At 39.7% G+C, this 19,243-nt stretch overlaps 1 protein-coding gene across 6 annotated transcripts in view; it reads left to right on the top strand.

Moving 5' to 3' along the window:
- The window catches only part of LOC119745251 (aspartyl aminopeptidase-like), a 35,762-nt gene that overhangs the window by 5,105 nt on the left and 11,414 nt on the right, over window positions 1-19,243 (top strand). Inside the window, exons 2-8 of one of the 6 annotated variants that reach the window (XM_038221477.1) lie at window positions 7,011-7,817; window positions 9,770-9,859; window positions 14,057-14,141; window positions 15,273-15,361; window positions 15,694-15,807; window positions 17,498-17,623; window positions 17,865-17,989. In XM_038221477.1, coding sequence (XP_038077405.1) covers window positions 7,011-7,817; window positions 9,770-9,859; window positions 14,057-14,141; window positions 15,273-15,361; window positions 15,694-15,807; window positions 17,498-17,623; window positions 17,865-17,989 — 1,436 coding nt within the window. Of the gene's footprint in view, window positions 1-7,010; window positions 7,818-9,769; window positions 9,860-11,207; window positions 12,377-14,056; window positions 14,142-15,272; window positions 15,362-15,693; window positions 15,808-17,497; window positions 17,624-17,864; window positions 17,990-19,243 lie in introns of those variants that run through there. The other 5 variants (XM_038221476.1, XM_038221475.1, XM_038221478.1 and 2 more) reach the window with 5 other exon arrangements.

Here is a 19,243-nt window from a genome sequence, read left to right as displayed (position 1 = left end):
GTGGTCTTTTTTTTGGGTCCGGGTTTTTTGTTTTTTTCATCCCCAAAAATTAGGTAGAGCTATACTCTTGTGTTACTATTTTAAATTGACTCCAGCATTTCATTACAGAGTACGCCCTATATTTTCTTGTTGTGATTGGTGGCTCTGGAGGATTTTTTGTAAAGGGAAATAAAGTCCGAAATTGTAAAATGGTCTGATTCCCATCTCGTGAATATGCAGTCACGACAATGTTGGCGCAGAACCAGACTAAAATTTGTGACGGTCAAAATTTGTAAGTCCCAAAAAAATCACTGTGCATGTTGAGTGCTCAGCCGGCAAAATATCATTTACTTAAATTTAGCCGGCGCCAGCTAAATATACACTGCCAATAATAAATGAAATGAAATAAGATGACACATGGCCTTCTGAGCTAGCGCAAGTATCACACCCAGAGGAAGGGGCATTTTTATCAGTAACCTAGGGAGTATTATGTTTATTCTGAGGAAAGAACAATGACATCACAGCATATTACTTAGTTGACTAGCATTAATTAAAGGAATTTAAAGAACGGATATCATCGATGTCATCAGGTTGCCACAATGGCCTAGTGGTTAGTGGGATTAGTTTCTGATTGAAAGGCCTTGGTTTGAATCATGTCCATTTTTCATCTACTGTTTTTCATCTCCAAATTTATCTTAAGGATTACGGTATTTTAATGAAAGGGAAAAAGAAGTCCGAAACCTAAGTTTCTTGAAAAAAAAAATATCGCGAACTGTGGCGCTAACAGGGCCCAAGTGTCCCTTCCTCCATATGTGATACTGGCGCTACTGTCTTCTAATTTCTAGTGATTTCCATTTGATTTAAATCCCGTCTTGGCCTAGGCTAGTCCGAGTATCACCCGTTATCCATGGAGCCATCTCCTGTCTAACATCTGATATGTCAAAGCATGCAGATATATGCAAGCAGCGCGCCAGCCAATCAGAGTCGATTTTACTAAATCGTGACGTCATTTCATCCCCAAATCAGGACTAACGCTGTGATTGGTCAATTCGAATGCAGCGTTTTGTAATACGAGTTCCGTTCAAAACTGACTTTTGCAGAGTGTCAGACTGTCCAGTACTAAAGTGACTTTTGCAGGCTAAAGCGGTCTTTATTCTTCAAATTAATTTCTCTTTGTTATAATTTTGAAACACACTCCAAAAAAATGTGACATTCCTACTTTTTTGCAGTCAAACATGCACGTTGTAGTTCTCACAACACGTGTGAAAGCCTGACACAATGAAAGCCCAATGCTAAATGGCTGATATTAATTTTTTTTTTTCTTTATCAGTCAATCAGCATCAAGCTTGTTCTCTGTCACCATCTTGGTTTTTCGACCCTGTGTTCTGGTTTTCGTCTAGAGCGTCTAGAATCTAACATTTTTCAGGGCCCTTAAACAGTCCCCCGAACCCACACCCTGAGATCTTTGCACTCCCATTAGCATGATTACTGCTGCAACGTCTGATCAAGCTCCATCACCAAATTCTCACTCTCAGCTCTTACTCAAAGTCGGCAGCTCTGGATATAAACGGAGCACGGCTATGTAGCCACTTTCACGGGTCCATATTATGCCTATGGGCGTCAAAAGGGCCAAAATTAAGGCGACTGTGTACAAATGTAGTTACAGGCTCTGTACAAAATTCACTTTTACTTTAGGAAGTGTATATTTAGACCGTCCGGTCTCGTGAATACAAAGTCACACTGACAATGTTGGCGCAGAACCGGACTCATGTTTGTCACGGTAAAAATGTCCATCAGTCCCGAAAAACAGTCACTGCGCATGTTCAATGCCTTTCCGGCAAAATATTGTTCACTTAAAGAAAGCCGGAAACGGCTAAATATACACTGCCTTCAATTTATTTGACTTTAACGGGCAGGGTTTCAACTTTTTGTAGGAAATTTGGGGGTAAAATGACGTTGACAATGACAAAACGCAACACGAAAATAAAGATGGCGATCACCGCGATGTAGGCCTACCTTGAATGTGCAAGGTGCACTGAATCGGACGGCAGCAACCGTAAACTGCGTATGAAAATTGTAATTTCTACCACAATAAACTGTTCAAAATTAGAAACAAAGTGTCATGAGAAGTGAGGGAAGGTTGGAAAGGTCATTTTTGAATGATAAAAAAACACCCTTGACTCCAATTTGATCAAAACTAAAGAGAGGCCCGTAACTACACGATGGCCCTGTCAACGGTATTGCTTTCAAACTCACAAGTGGATCGACGGTAACACTTTGCTTTCAACTTACTTGGACATTTCAGTGGCATGTATTGTGAGCCGTAGAAGATTGTTTGAGTCACAAACCATGGAAGAAACATCAGCAAGCATGCCTCAGGCAACAGACTGTATCACCCAAGAGGTTGCAGTTTGTACCAATGAAAAAGCTTGTACCAATGAAGAAGAGGTTACAGCTTGTACCAATGAAGAAGAAGTTACGGCTAGTAACAACATGGAGGTAGGGAAAGATGAGGAAGACGAGCAGTGTGACCAGGAGGAGGATCCCAGTCCACCACGGAAAAAAGCCAAATGGTACAAGCAGCGTTTCAATAAGGCTTGGCTTGGAGACCCAGATCTAGCTGGTTGGATTGCTTGTGATGAAAGAGATGAGTCCCTGGCTATCTGCACCGTGTGTAACAGTAGATTGAGTTACTCCAATCGAACGGGTTTACTTCGACACAAGAAGAGTGCAAAGCTGACCAAAATGACACAAGCCAAGAAGCATCCAGTCAGAGAAGCTAATATAAGCGAGATAACAGCACAAGCTGAAGCTCTTATAGCGGAATTGGTAGCAGAACAGCAAGTCCCATTCACGGTGTATGCTGTACATCATCAAGTGGTATGTCAACTTCAAAGCAGGAAATTCATCAGCAAATGAAATTGCCTGATATTAATATCACCATTACAAAGAATATCACCCCTGTGGTTTTACATGCCAATGCATGTGCACCAATGCGCATAAACATCAACTGCATGTTTCCCACCACACCAGTTCATATTTTTACGAATAAAAAAAGCTTCCCTCGAAACATTTAGCAGCTAATAATTTTGCTGTCACTCTCGGTTAAATGTGGGCAGTGGATCTGGCTTTCCTTGAGTATTAGTATCCCTAGCAAATGATAAATAAGCTGGAACAACACTGAACATACGCAGTGACTGTTTTTTGGGGACTTAGAAATTTTTACCGTGACAAACCTTAGTTTGGTTCTTTTAGTCTACAAAAGTGCTCAGATTCTAAAGACGAGTGCTTAGCAACTAACCTGATAAAGTTTTAGCTCTGTGAATTTTGTATATTCCGAGAAAACAATATACTAGGATCTCGATTTCAATTCAAAAGTTGCTGAGTCATGTTTTGAATTGCGCCTGAAATCAGCATCTGTGACATGTTCGCATTCAGCCGACTGCAGCTATGTGATGTTACAAATAATAGCAACCACGTGCGTATGTGTGTCGTGTCAACGCTTGCGCACCCAATCACGGATTTGGCGAATTACAAACCAACGGAAATTTTCAAAAATTGCCATATTTGGAAATGGCCTTCTTTTATTGTTTTCTTCCTAATGATGGCATTTCAGAAATAATAATTGCTTCTGTCTTTTTCTAAGTGCTGGACCAAGTCCACCAAAATCTATCACTGACCCTGCTTTGCATTGAATGCTTCAGGACCACATTCGCTGAAATCCACCACAAGACCACCACTACTATAGGTGGAATTTTGATGGACTTGGCACGAATGGCATTCTGCCAAAATTCCCCAAAGGGGGGATAGATTTTGATGAAATTGGGAAGGTTAGGGTTAACCTAACCCACCTCACTCCTCCAAAATCCTCCTGGCGGTTTTGGAGGATTCTAGAGGATTGAGGATGAATGGTGATTGAATCAAATGAGGATTCTGGAGGATTGAGGATGAATGGTGATTGAAGCACATGAGGATTTTGGAGGATTGAGGATGAATGGTGAATGAAGCACAAGAGGATTTTGGAGGATTGAGGATGAATGCATTTTGAGGCAGGACTGTCTGATGATTTTGAAGGATTTGGCGTTGGTTATCCTTCATTTAAACACGAGTGCAAAGTTTTGGGATGAGGAGGATTTTGGAGGATTGAGGATGAATGCATTTTGAGGCAGGACTGTCTGACAATTTTGAAAAATTTAGGTGGAGTTGAAAATTTTTGGAGGATTTTGGAGGATTGAGGATGGTTGTAAGCAACAAGGGCCTAGGGGGTTAGGGTTAAGGGTACATGTACATTAACAGCAATATATAGATATATAGTGCACTGGAAGCCCAAGCAAGACGCCTAATACACAAGCAATAGTCATGCTCCAGTCATATTGAAATAACTAATGAAGTAGATGAGATTTCAGTTCTCTTTTGAAGATGTCCAGGGATGTTGTTTGACGGAGTGTGGCAGGGAGTTTATTCCAAATGGCACGGGCCGCCTTGGCGAAGGCACGTTGACCATAGCGAATTGTTCTAGTTCTTGGTTATGCTAACAAGTACATGTATGAGCCTAAAGATCTGAGAACTTGATGTGTTTGCTTGAGGGAGATAAGCTGACGGAGCACGTCCATGCAAGATCTTAAACACAAAGAGGCAAATCTTAAAGCTGGTCCTCTTGGATGCCAATGTAGCTTCTCTCAGAAGAGGAGAAATGCAGTCGTATTTTCCACATAGGAAAACAACCCCACAATTAGCCCTAAACCCGTGAGTGAATTTACTAGTCCTTCCTCACACTTCCAATGGTAAACTCAACACCCAAACTGATGGACTCTGATGATGGTGGTATACATGTACCTGACCCCATGTAAAGCATAATTCAGTTTGCTAGTGCAATATACTCACTCCAACTATTCTAACAAAACAGGCGGTTGGATATCGAAGGGTTGGGGTGGTTAGGATTACATGGTGCATTAGGTATGGGATCACAAGAAACATGTTTTTTCAAAGAAATATGTTCAAGTTCAAAGTCTTCCGAAAGGATTTTATTATTACCAGAATTTTCTGTGTGGAAAAAGCTGAAACATTTGAGTAACTCATCACAAATTCTCCTACAGAAAAAAAAATACACAGTAGTCAAAAGAGATAAATTGGTGTTAAGGACACATTACGTATGGGACCAAATTCTCCATCACATGCGATATATTGTTTGTGTAAATTGCCTATTGTCATGATCGTAACACAATCAACAGGCTTGAGTATATTTTGACACAAAGATCCAACTGTTAACTATTGGAAAACTGTTGTCATAATGTCATATGTTGACTCCAGCAGTCAAACAGCAAAGTACATGTATACCGGTAGGGTGTAGAAAGGTGGAAGGGACCCAAATACTAATGGCACATGTTAATTTGACAGTAGTCAAACTGTAATGGGACAGGCTTTTGGCGTAATAATTCAGAGTTCATCTTTACTCTGCAAGATTTATGCCTGTCAGCTGTCACTTGATGCTTCGGGATCTTGGCTTCAGGCTTCTGGTTTGTGCCTTGAGGTTTGAAAGTACATGTTTACATCTATAGGGCAGGCTAAAGTGCTTTACTGGTATGGTTTTTTTTTTTTAATTGCTACTCAGGTACTCGGTCAGTCGCTCGCTCACTTGCTCAGTCGGTGACATGATCAAAGACAGTAGGTTGGCCCTTCAGCACCCGATTTCATCAAACTCTTCGTAACTTACGATGCATCGCAGCGATGCGACGTGTCGTATCTCTACGATGGGTCGCAGCTGCGACGCGTCCTGCGATCCATTTCACGAAACACGTCGTAAGTGCGACGCGTCGTAGGTGTATTTATAGCACAACTCGGTGACTGTTTTATGTATTTAGTCAGCGTACAGTAAATAGTCGTCTGATATTCAACAAAGAGTCGTCGGATCTCAGCTCGAAATTTGTTAAAACGTAAAACAAAATGGCGGCCGTGCGATGCAATTTTGAAGGAAAACAAACTCTCATTGGACTGTATAGCTACTTTGAAATTTCAATTCTAATATTCCGGTCTAATTCATAATTATTCAATGAATTTTCTATTAACAACTTTTCACACATTGCCTCGGTATTATAATCTCGTTAATGTAATGTTTATGGCATAAAACTGGCTTAGAAATTACTCTTCTTATTTTGCGACGACCACAAGACATGTCTTAACTTGCGACATGTTTAAAGCCGTTGTCAAGGAACTTACGACGCGTTCAACACATCGCAACTTTCGTGAAATGGAAGATACGACGCGTCGCGAGTTGCGACGCGTCGCAGCGCTTTGTGAAATCGGGTGCAGGTCCAGAAAACCCCTGCAGGTCAAATGGTCTAGCCTAAAATTGGAAAATTTCAGACAAAACGTGAGACAATTGTGCAGACTTACAGCTACAATTACATCTAAGGAAATATTGGGAGGGTGGGCTGGACATATTGGACTCCTCGTGGACTGAAAACAGATGTAGATAGATGTGAGCCAACGTCATTTATAAAATTGTGCCTTTCTGTTTTTTTCTTTGTGACTCCCTGCAAAAGATAAAGTCTGTCATGGCCATCACCTGTGGCAAGAAGTGGCAAGAATTGTACTGTTTGGCGCACTCTTGAGAGCCAAGTATGGGTATTGATGAAATGGAAACTCTAGTTTTACTGCACTATTGTCAACAATGTCAAGCCTTCTTAGCCTTGTACAAATGGTGTAGTGTATAGACTTGCATACATGTACATATTGAACTTGTATGTGGCGAATCTTTTAAAGACGCGTCCATGTGAAATTTCAGATTCTTCTTTTACATGTGATGGTGCAACTCTTGTTAAGAATCTTCATTTGATTTCTGGATAGTGTATTAAGGTACATGTATCCCATAAACTGTACATGGGATGATGTGCATGTACTGCCTTATCACAACATAACGTCATAATGACGCTTTGCCTGTTCCAGTTTTCAAGGTTATTTAATCTGCACGAACAAGTTTGAGGACTCTTTGTGATCTTAAAACTCTTTGTCTGTTTCCCTGACTTCTCTAGAACATTGTTGTGAAGCTGGAAGATTCACCTCTTGGTTATGAGGCTGCTTCAGCAGATGATGCAAATGAAGCAGCAGCATCTGGTGGGCCTTCGTTCAGTCAGGATGCTGATTACAGTTACGAGATGATGGATCTTCATGAACAAGGCTGTTCATCGGATGGAGATGATCATGGGAGGAGGCTTATGTACCTCCTTAAAGAAGGTTCCATGCCCCGGCAGAAGAACAATCCCTACCCTGTCAGCTTGACCAAAAAGAAAGAAGCCAACAGGTACTTCAAGAAGAGATGGACGCTTCAGTTTAGATGGTTGCGCTATGACAACACTAAGCAGGTTATGTACTGTGCCATTTGTCGACTCTTGGGGACAGAGAAAGCAGGGAAAACAGGCTTCATATCAGGCATCTCTCGCTTCAAGAAGGAGACACTTGTGACCCACAACAAAAGTAAGAGGCACAATTACTGCCGGAAACTGATGCTGAATGCCGGCTTAGACATGCCCACTTGTGAAGATCAAGATATGTTGTCTGTGATGCCAGGAGAAGATCAACCTGTAGACGCACCAGCCATCCATACCAATCCTTCTGTTCATATGTTCTCTGCAGACAATATACCATCAGCTATCCATGTCCAACAACCCATCCATGTGCCGGTATCAGAGGTTCAAGCAATCCGTCTACCACCCAGGAATGTGCATGTACCAGTGTTCTCATCGTTGATGACTACTCAAGGTGTTAATCATAACCAACAAGGGGATTTTCTGAGAAGAGGAGTACACAATCTCAATCAAGAATTCCGTAATCCACTGGAGGTATTCGCTTAAATACAAATCATGGGCATAAAACTGTCTTGTACCACCGGTACATAACATGTTAATCTTGATCAAAAGAAGCTCAAAGTGGTTTTTCAGCAGCTCTATCAGTTGCATGTACTTGGTACATGAATACACATAATAGAGAAGCAACAACACATTATCTTGTACATGGTTGCAAAAATTATAATAAAAAACCCCAGCATGTGTAATGAATACAACAAATGCAGAAAAAAAAGAACCAGCTACAGTAGTCGGGACTTTCTATATTCTCAATGTACATCATATTAAATGTAGACTGGTTCATGTACAGACATCACAAACTTATAAGCTCACATGGAATGCTAATGCTTCTTACTTTGTAAGTATTAAATAAAGAGGACAATAATATACAAAGCCCCCAAGAAGCACATTCAAGGTGATGTACCTGGACATGAGTTACATATATGCACATGTACTCAAGATACATGTATATATCATTCATGCTGATCACAGTAATACACTGTACCTGTACATGTACTTAATAGTATAATCAGAATTTGTTTCAGTCATACAGGTTTCTGGATTATTGTACATGACAAGTCTTGTTCCTACCAATAATATTCATGACCTTATGCTGTACAGTAGTAGAACAGCTCTTGATTTCCGTATTGCATCTTTTTTGACACAACATAGATTCAGACTTTACATTGCTGTCAAGTAAACAGTTGCCAGGCTACATGTTCATGTCCATGAACCTACATGTTTTTAAATCCAACTGAGCAATCTGTTGAACATCAGCTGTGGCCTGTCAGGCAATCACATTAACGTATTGTGTGTTAGGAGCTGATTGACTTGAAATGACAAGTCAAGGTGAAAATACCATGAAAATATTGTTTATTGTACACGTACAGTGTATTCATCCAGTTGACTTTTTTAAAAATAACGTTTGAGTGTATGTGTACTAGGCCTGGGCAAGTAGTGGAATATTCAACTTAAGTACATGTACTCGCAAAGAAATTACTCGCGAGTAGTCGAGTACTTGCAGATATTAACCGAACCCCCCCCCCCCCAAAAAAAAAACCCAGAAAAATGACATAAGATATTATGTTGGGAAGAACAGCAAATATTGTGCAAGTCACACCACTTCTTCAGCACAGAGTTATCTTACTGTGCAACCTTTTGGAGTCATTTACTGCATTTTTGTTTTTTGACGAATGGAATCCTAGGGAGAGAGAGGTGAAGGGAGTGATTCCCTTTTTGCTGGGGACGTATTAAGCCGTGAACCCTAAACCCTAAATTGCTACTCGCGAGTTCTGCTTCTACTCGCGCAGGGAGAAGTAGATGAAAAACCACGAGTATAACAACGAGTAGCATAAATTACTCACGAGTAATTGAGTTACTTGCCCAGCAGTAATGTGTACAGTAGGATTGTTGCTTGAAGTCATAATGTAATTAGGCATTGGACCTGGATTCAAACTCCTTGGTCTCATGGGCTTAAAGTCCTCGTATGTCTGTTTGGTGTCAGTTTCAAACGTCTTCAAGTCTTTGTCTCATTCCATTCTCTGACTTATATATACTATAGTTTCAACTACATTATACAACTGAGATTAAATTGCAGGGAAAGTTGGTCTCAATAGTGTGTGCATTCATTGTACATGTTATACTGGTATGTCAGACAACATGACGACTGACCAACTTGACAAGTGGTCCATGGACCTTTTGTTTCATTTTTGTTTTTGATTTCTTGTCTTTTGAGTTGAGGGCACTGTGGTTGAGTTGTGTCAATGGTTAAGTTGGTTTGAGTCAAGTTGACCGACGGTCAAGATGTCTGAGCACAATAGTGTACGGTACATGTATACTGTACCAGCACATGCAGCCAGATGTTTTCTTACAGTGTCTTATTGGCAGGTGTGAAAAGCACTCTGTACTTCTTCTTGACCCATCCTGCATCTGAATTTATTTTCCTGTAGATCCTTATCAAGTGTGTCAGCTTTATGTTGTTGCCGAGGTTTTCTCTGAGAATTATGAAGAGGTTTGTGGCACATTCCCAAAGCAGTTCAGTGAGTACCATACATACGAAATGTAGCTGCATATCCATTTGAGGTCTTCATCAGTCATGTTGTAGAAGAGCTCTTGTTTTATATCATGTTGAGACCATCGTAAATTATAATAAAGAAAATGCTGATTGAAATCCTGGCTGGAAATTTACGACAAGCCATGCTGGAAATAAACAGTTGTTACCCATGTTTACTGTTACATGGAGATCACAAACATGTAGAAGTGCACATCTGATTGTCATATGTGTACGTGTACCGGTACCTCCTCAGATTGTTTGCTATATGACAGGTTCTATATATGTAGTTGCTATATGTAGTTCCTGAAGATGCACTCATGTACTTGCAAGCTATTACTGGTGTTGGAACATTAGCACACTTGAAACTGTGTACACCTGTACTAATGTGTACATATGTGTGGTTGCCGTGTCTTGTGTTTACGATAGAGGTTGTCATAAGAAGGAAGCTTTTCAACACAGGACTCAATCTGATAACGAATTGACTGAATCTTGAAAGATGTAACTTCAAGAGTGATACCGTATCTTTGTGTCATTTCAATATGCTGTTTTACAGTCTTGTGCCTGTTCCATTGTAGTTTTGTGCATCCTTGACATGAAAAGTCTTGGATTTGTTGAGTTTGACACATACTGTACTGGCTTCAGATAGATGTCTTGTCAAATTCCTTGATTTTCTGTGGTCCTACAGTTTTTCACCTTCTAGGCCAATGAAATATTGTGCATAAAATGTGCAAAGCAAGGTGTGCACTGTGCAGCGATGGGAGTACATGTAGCAGGGTGTGGTTTTAAGTCATCGTAATGCCGTTGGCCATGGTGTGTTATAACTGCTGCAAGACTGACATCCTGGAGCTGGGGGCAGATAGGAATTCTCCAGAGTATTTGTCCCTGTTTTACATAATGTGTACATGTATCTCTGGTTTTTCACATATCTTAGAGTTGTGTGTATCAAGAAATTTATTATAATGAATTTAATGCTGTATAAGAGGTATCACATAAATAATCAGAATAATTGGCAATTTAAAACACTTTTTCCCAGTGTTTATGGATTGTTAACGTATTTATAACATACAATTCATCTGTAAACCTATTTAATGAGATGTTTACAATGGGTGCAGGTGGCTGTACCAAGTAAAACAGTTGATTAAAATAATCGTATGTCGTTCAATTGTGCATGAATAATTTGGTATTGTCAGAGCTGAGATGAGATTATGACTATCAGTTTCTTTTCCTCTCTATCAATCAGGAACGCTTGTTTCTTGTTTACTGTGTGTTACTGCATTGGAATATTTCAAGTATTGATTATTTACCAATGTCTTGTTTCTATACTTGCCAAACAGACTTAAAAGATAAAGAAATGGAGAATGCTGATTCTGTTCATGATGCTAACTGGATAGGCACCCTGCCAATGGGTACATCCTCCAACATGTCGAATGCTCAAATTGTATCTAATGACCATTCTGCCACTGAGCACCGACCCCGTTTACTTCCAAGGAAGAACTCACTGGACCAGAGATTGCCCTACCGGAGATCAAGACAGCAAACAGCATCTAACCACTCAAAACCATCTGTAAAGGGGAAAAAACATTGCCAGCGTAAATTTGTTCAGCGATGGCTAAGGCAGTTTCCTTGGCTTCGCTACGAGATGGGAGTCATGTTCTGCGCATATTGTAAAGACACTTATTACTTGACCAGTTGCATGTACCTTGGCCTCTTCATTAGAGGCACCAGCACGTTCAGGAAGGATTACGTCATTGCGCACGATCGGAGCAAGAAGCACCTGGAAAGCATTAAGATAATGAAAGCAATGCCCAATGGTTATAGTGACACCCAAACGTCAGGCTCTTCTTCAATTGGCGCTGAGCTTGGCACTTTGCCAGGTATTTCATCATCTCCACCTCCTTCATCCTCATCACCACCATCTTCACCCTCACCACCAGCATCCTCCACAACCACTGGTGTACATGTAGTCATCAAAGAGGAACCAGAAGAAGTCCCCTGTAATAGTGCTGTGCAGGAGTCATTCACGCTAACATCCATGGTTATGGACAATACTCATCCAGTGCAAGTTAATCCTGTAGCATTGGATCCATCTTTTCATTGTGCACATGAAAAGGTCACAACACGACTGGTTGCTGCAGACAACAGCAGTCAACAGGTTCCCCTACCCATGGATCCATCCAGTCTTGATGAGGTTGAGTCTATTGGGATCACACCATTCACTGCAGTCAACAGTCAAGTATATTCTCCGACGGTCAACTCTTCTGGTCTGATTCCGTGCATCAGAGTTAATGGATCTGTCATTCCTGATCCAGGCAATCAAGCCAACTACATGTACGGACAAGCAGTCAGAAATTCATCGGGTCTTGATGTGTATAACACATTCGCATCATCATCAGTTGTTGCAACAAACAAAGTAACAAATTCAACGTTACAAGTGCAACCCCAATGGCCACCTCTGACACACCCTTCAACAACTACTGCAGTTACATTGAGTGAAATACATGACGTGAGTCTGTGAAATTCCAGTTGATTCACATGTACTTCTCGGCATACTATATAATTTACCTCTTCTTTGTTCACCATGTAAATGAGGTAGTACCAACATTTCTCCAAATCAGTAACTTGTTAGTTTGCCTGTTTTCAACCTCACTTTAGTAGTGGTTCTTGTACAGTACATGAGTCAGGCTCAGTGGAATATGGCTTTAGTTTGAGTCCTTGTTGAATGTACACGTATGTCCAATTTTGCATTGCTAATTGTGTCTCTGTGTATAGTGCCTAATATTTCTCAACTTCTCTGTTCATACTAATAACTTTTCAGAGTTCTATAACTTTTCCTTGGTGTAGTATCATAATCAAGAAAACCAGATGTTGGTTTTCGATAAATATATGTAAGTACTGGGTCATCGTCAGATTATTAAAAAAAACTTACCCATGAAAAGTTTCAGCCCAGTAGATATACTTTTTGAGAAAACTGTGGACAGACATCGTCATTTCTCTTGATGCAAAGCAGGGTTCCCATTGAAAGCCCTCCCCTCCACAGTCCACATTGTTGATACGTTTTGACCTGCACCCTCTGATCGTACATGTATAAACCCATTTTTGTCACCCAGGAAAAATAAGTCTCATTCTCGGATACAACATATGCCTATATAACATATTCTAAACTAAACTAAGTTTGGTAAATTTGGGGCAGTTTTGGAAAAAAACACCTTTTTTTTCTTCTCTTTTCTCAAAATGACCGCATACTAGACACAATGAATTCACAGGATACTTGATCCTATTATTTACTTACAATCTAGGATATTTCATAATATTTCGGGAGTTTCATTTTTGAATGTTTGCCATGCATGTCACAGCTCAATATGTGTCATTCTTATTATTTTGGTTTCGTTATTTGTGTGCTGGTCACCTACATCTTAGTTCGTGTAGGTACACATGTATTTAACACTTTATAGTATTAGTACTCATACATTGTACATGCATGTACATGTACTTTTTACATTTTGTACTACTTTTATTGATCAGACTACAACTAAAGGATTACTGATGTACATGTACATGTACTTGACTATAAAATAATGTTTTTCACAAAGGATGTGCACATTACCTGACATGTACCGGTATGGATATAATGAAATTGAACTTTGCCTGTTTCTTGAATAGAAATATTCAAACACTTCTATTTGTTAGTGTGCCTTTTTGTAATAATTCATTAGAATATTTGCCTATTATTTGCATGTATACACCATTCAGTGTTGCCCATGCAGACAAAACGATTTGTTGTTCGAAAAAGTTAACTTTCCACATACTTTTTTGATTTGTTTTATTTGAACGATACAAACGTTTTAAACATCCTTAGACAAAAATTAATGAACTGTTCCATACAGTCCAATCAGAATTTCTTCAGACATGTCGAATGGGGACTAAGTGAAATTTTGATCGGAAAAAGTTAAATTAATGCGCAACACACTTCTTAACGTGTACACACAAACAAGTGTTGTACAGTACACTCTTGAATGAGAATTTGCCAAATGATGTTGTACAGAATGCAGTTTCATATTTGGCCCAAAGCATGAAATGACATTTAGAATTATTCATCAGATTACAATACGATTAGTATGATTCATTTTTCTTAATCGTATCTCTCCCCTTGTATTTATCTAAACTCTGATTTGTTTTCTTCCAGCCTGTGAGCTCTGGACAAGCCGCTACCCAGGCTGCGGCCCAGGAACTGATCACATTCATCAATAAAGCTCCATCGCCTTTTCATGGTAACAAGTTTCTCTATTTTAAATTAATCAGGAAAAATGCAGACAGATGTCCTCATTGTCTTAAGACCTATAAATTACAACAGTTAAGTTATTGCTTAGGTAAAAAAAAAATATTTCTGCTTCCGGTTTCCCTACCTACCCTATTCTGAAAGTCCCTACCCTTATTTTTTTATGTGAAAAATGAGAAGAAAAAAAACACAAAACCATCAATTTGTACCTTTTACCCTTGACTACACACACACACCTCCACATGATCGTACACACACAAAAATTGGCCCCAAAAAAAATTACCTATCTATCAACCCTATTTTTAAATGTCATGTAATCGGAAGCAGAACTTTTTTTTTGGCCTTATGTCCCAAGAACAATTCATCTTTATTGTCATGCCATCTTTGCTGATGCACAAAGGGGCCTTACCATTCTACATGTACATTAAGTTTGGTTGTTGTTTTTTCGTCCAATACTTTGTATGGGCGATCTTACTTATTTTTTACTGAACTTGGTGTTATGCATGATTTCACATTATGCAGTCCAAAATTAAAGGGAATATACAACATTTGCTTTTGCTGTAATTTTCAGAAATTGATAGATTTGGGGGTTACTATTTTACAGCAAATATTGTTACACTGACTTGTTTGAAGTTTTGTATTTGTAGATGCTGGAAACACCTAGAAAAACAATCATGTTCTTGTACTCTGGTTCCCTGACCCCACCTAAGATGAAACGATGAAGAGACGTTGGGGAATTGTGAGGTCAGGGAACCAGTCTAGCTGTCGTGTACCCGTTCATAGGTGTGTACTCGATTGCAAATAAAATGCAGACCAATTAAATATGGTAAATTAGGGGCAGTATTTGAAAAAAGCAATTTTTTTCCAATGATACAAAAATACCACTTTCCCTGAAAATGACAGCACACCAGGTGCCATGATTTTACAGGATGCTTTAAACTGTCAGTCACTATCAGTCCAGTAAGATATTCATAATAATTTGGTAGTTTTGTTAGTTGATGTTTGCAAATGTTGCTCCCTTTCAAAACATTCTTTTTACGTTCTAAACATTATTTTGTTGTAATTGGAAGCTCTTATCATTAGCTGTGTTGTGATGTGTACGCATGGTGTGATCCTTTTACAGTGGTGAATGAGTGTCGTAAACGACTCCTTGCAGCTGGCTTCACTGAACTCAAGGAGAAGGAACCATGGAATGTCAAGCCATTGGACAAGGTGAATTACTGTACAGTGTGCTTTACATGTAGCCAGTGTTTATTTCATCATTGGACTTGGTTACAATTCCAGAACGGTCTCTTTCTCTTGGATGTATGTGTGCTTGGTTCCTGTATTTTCCCTGATGTCGGATGGCATTGGAGCATGTGTAAAAAAAATACACTTCTCAGAATTCACATGAACTCTTCGGCATACAGTTGTGGACAAATGTTAGCTTTACTGCTGAAACTATATTCTGTACAAATATTGAGTGTTAAGTTTGTGATGAACCTTATATATCGTGCTTCAATAATATTATATTCACTTTGTGTTTCTCCTTTGCTTGTAACCAGTGTTTTGTGACACGCAACCAGTCCACCATCATGGCCTTCGCTGTCGGCGGTCACTACAAACCTGGTAATGGATTCAGTATGATTGGTGCTCATACTGATAGCCCCTGCTTGAAGGTAATAGTCACTAGAATGCTTACCAATGCAAACCTGGTAATGGATTCAGTATGATTGGTGCTCATATTGATAGCACCTGCTTGAAGGTAATAGTCACTAGAATGCTATACAAACCTGGTAATGGATTCAGTATGATTGGTGCTCATACTGATAGCCCCTGCTTGAAGGTAATAGTCACTAGAATGCTTACCAATACAAACCTGGTAATGGATTCAGTATGATTGGTGCTCATACTGATAGCCCCTGCTTGAAGGTAATAGTCACTAGAATGCTTACCAATACAAACCTGGTAATGGATTCAGTATGATTGGTGCTCATACTGATAGCCCCTGCTTGAAGGTAATAGTCACTAGAATGCTTACCAATACAAACCTGGTAATGGATTCAGTATGATTGGTGCTCATACTGATAGCCCCTGCTTGAAGGTAAGAGTCACTAGAATGCTAACCAATACAAACCTGGTAATGGATTAAGTATGATTGGTGCTCATACTGATAGCCCCTGCTTGAAGGTAATAGTCACTAGAATGCTAACCAATACAAACCTGGTAATGGATTCAGTATGATTGGTGCTCATACTGATAGCCCCTGCTTGAAGGTAATAGTCACTAGAATGCTAACAAAAAATACCAGGCCATACTTAAATTTGCATTCCCCGTGCTATTTTCATGTTTTATCCCCCAAAATAGATTTCTTTTCTAAATTGCTATTTTTCTAGCTATATACAAAAGTTAATCACTTTTGAATGAGACATGCACTGAAAAAAATCAGCCAATGTTTAGTTACTGAATTATTATTTCAAATTACTTGCGGCCTAACAACCGTTTCCCGCAGGGTAGGCTGGTTCTGGCCCCACAATCTTGGTACCAATCTTGGAACCAGGACCCATAAGTTTTGTGGTGACGTTTTGACCAGCATTTGACTGGAGGCGTTCACACGTTGCTTTTAATGCACAGGCTTGCTCGTGATCACACTCTGCTTTTTGCATGCCTGTAAAGACCTTTGAGTTTAGTGTAGTGATTTTTGTTTAAAAGGCAACTCAGTGGGGTTTTTTTTTAAGGCAATTCCAATAAGAAAAGAATGTGAGGTTTTCAACTTATAATGTCGATTACCGTTAACCCCAGTCATTCTGTTAAATTAATTTGTGACGTCAGCAACAGTGTTTAAAAAGGCAGATTTTTTACCCCACAATTTGTTATTGGCTCTCAATTTGTTTAAATGGCTGCATCAGCTTTTAATATTTGTTTCTCTTTAAAACAATGACATAGTTCCATTGCCTACATTTACGACACTTCCTGGGAATAGGACAGTGTCTTCTCTTTTCCAAACGTCATCGAGTCACAAGTGCCACTAAAAGTAAAAGTTTTTTAGAAAATCAGTTCAAATCATCACATATTTATCTAATGATGCAAGTTTTTCAAAATGGATCTGATTGATTTCTTTTAATATGATTCCACTAACAGATATCAAAAGTGAAGTACAATATTCTTCGTGTTTTTCATACAGTTTTGGAGTTGGTCTTTAGCTCAAAATAGCCCCAGCCAGAGATGATGATCTGATATACAGGCTTGAACAGCATAGCCCATTGATTGAAGTTCATCTGAGTTAAGACAATTCATTATGTAATGAAAGAGTTAACTTGATGTTGAATGAACACTGGCAACAATTCTTGTAATATTGAACTCTTGTAGGTCAAACCAGGCTCCAAGAAAGTGAAGAGTGGCTACCTTGGTGTTGGGGTGGAGTGTTACGGAGGCGGTATCTGGAATTCTTGGTTTGATAGAGACTTGACTGTAGCTGGTAGAGTCTTGGTTCAGGTAAGCTCTCCAAAAAATGCTAAAATTCTGCAGACTAAATTATGTCCAAAATACACCAAAGGAATAAATCAGTAATTAAGAGATTGAGCTTATGATAAGTTATTACAAGAGTAACATTTGCGATAGTACTTTCTATGTCATTCAGGCTCCTTCATGCCCTTCCTGACATTCTTTTATTTACAAGTTGATAATATTTCTACTTGCTGAGTGAGGCTAAGATTTCCAATTCTTCTTTTGTCAGGAGGACAGCAGAGTTCGTCACCGTCTAGTTTTCATACAGAGGCCCATCCTGAGAGTGCCTAATCTTTGCATCCACTTGAATCGCTCAGTTAATGACAACTTTGGACCAAACAAAGAAACAGAAATGTAAGTACCTAGCCTTGAGCATTTCTGTTACAAAACAGCTCCCCTCAACTAATCTAAGGGGGAAAATCAATAAATTTAAATATCAAAAGCACAGTGCAGTTCTATCTCCCAATTCAAAGTGTATTATTCACAATTTGTAGTGTTTGTACCTAGGTTGGAGTTTATTTGTCGCTTGCTGAATGTTCCAGTTTGGCTCAGTATACCGGTGCCTTTTCCTTTAAATGTCCAATATTTCTCAATGAATGTATGTGTAGAAAAACAATGCAAGGCAGACTTGTATGACGTATGACTCGTACTTGGACTTGAATCAATGCAAGCCACATTTTAATACTTTACATCGGATGACGATGATGATTAATAACTCAGACTTCACATGTTACTTCAAGCAGGGCTTGAATTGAACGACGGCCAGTGCCGTCGTTGCCTTCTTACTGGCCGAGGTGCCCCACAAAAAATCCCTGTCTTCACGGCCAGTTTTGCCTTGCCCCATAATTACCTTGGCCGTCGTGCCCTTTTTGCAAAAACATCTATCAGCCTATTAAAACCACTACAATCCTTGATTCCAGTTGTTTCTCCACACATTGACAATGTATTTCGATGCCATGCCAGCCCGATCAGTTGTCTTAATATCTCGCCGAATCAATCACACGCGCGCAGTACGGCCGTGGCCGGCCGGCCGGCCAAACGCCGGCGATTCCCCACTGTACATGATGTACACACACGTACACTGGCAACTGAATCTCCAGTTCCTGTATGTGCCGATACTTCAAGTAGCGACACCCCTGCCGCAAAAATATATGTCTGTATTCGTACACACACATACCAGCAGGAGTAAGTACGGCAGATCTTACGTGCAGTCAACAGACTTTCTTTTTCTCAGTGCTTGCATGCGCGGTATATACAGAACACATTGCTGTTCGTGTACGAGGCAAGCGAGCTCGGGGCATGCATAGTAAAAACACACGTGCACATGGCGTTCCGAATTCCGATTGTCAAAAGCGGACATTGTAAATGGTGATCGTGTATTAATTATGGGCCCGATTCCCCAAGAGAACAAAATCAACTTTTAAGCCACATTAAGAACATGCAGGTAGGTTATAGATAGAGGGAAGGGTTTCGAATTTTTAAGGGTAATTTGGAGGGAAAACGACAACGAAAAAACGCAACACGAAAATAGAGATGGCGATCGCACGTCACCAACCATAAAAACCGCTTACAAAAAACGTAATTTCTATCCCCAAAAAGTGTTCAAAA

This window comes from Patiria miniata, unplaced genomic scaffold (assembly GCF_015706575.1).
Source record: "Patiria miniata isolate m_02_andy unplaced genomic scaffold, ASM1570657v1 HiC_scaffold_7, whole genome shotgun sequence".
In the NCBI taxonomy this organism is placed as follows: domain Eukaryota; kingdom Metazoa; phylum Echinodermata; class Asteroidea; order Valvatida; family Asterinidae; genus Patiria; species Patiria miniata.
The sequence above is the reverse complement of the archived record's forward strand: the minus strand, read 5'-3'. Positions and strand labels throughout refer to the sequence as shown.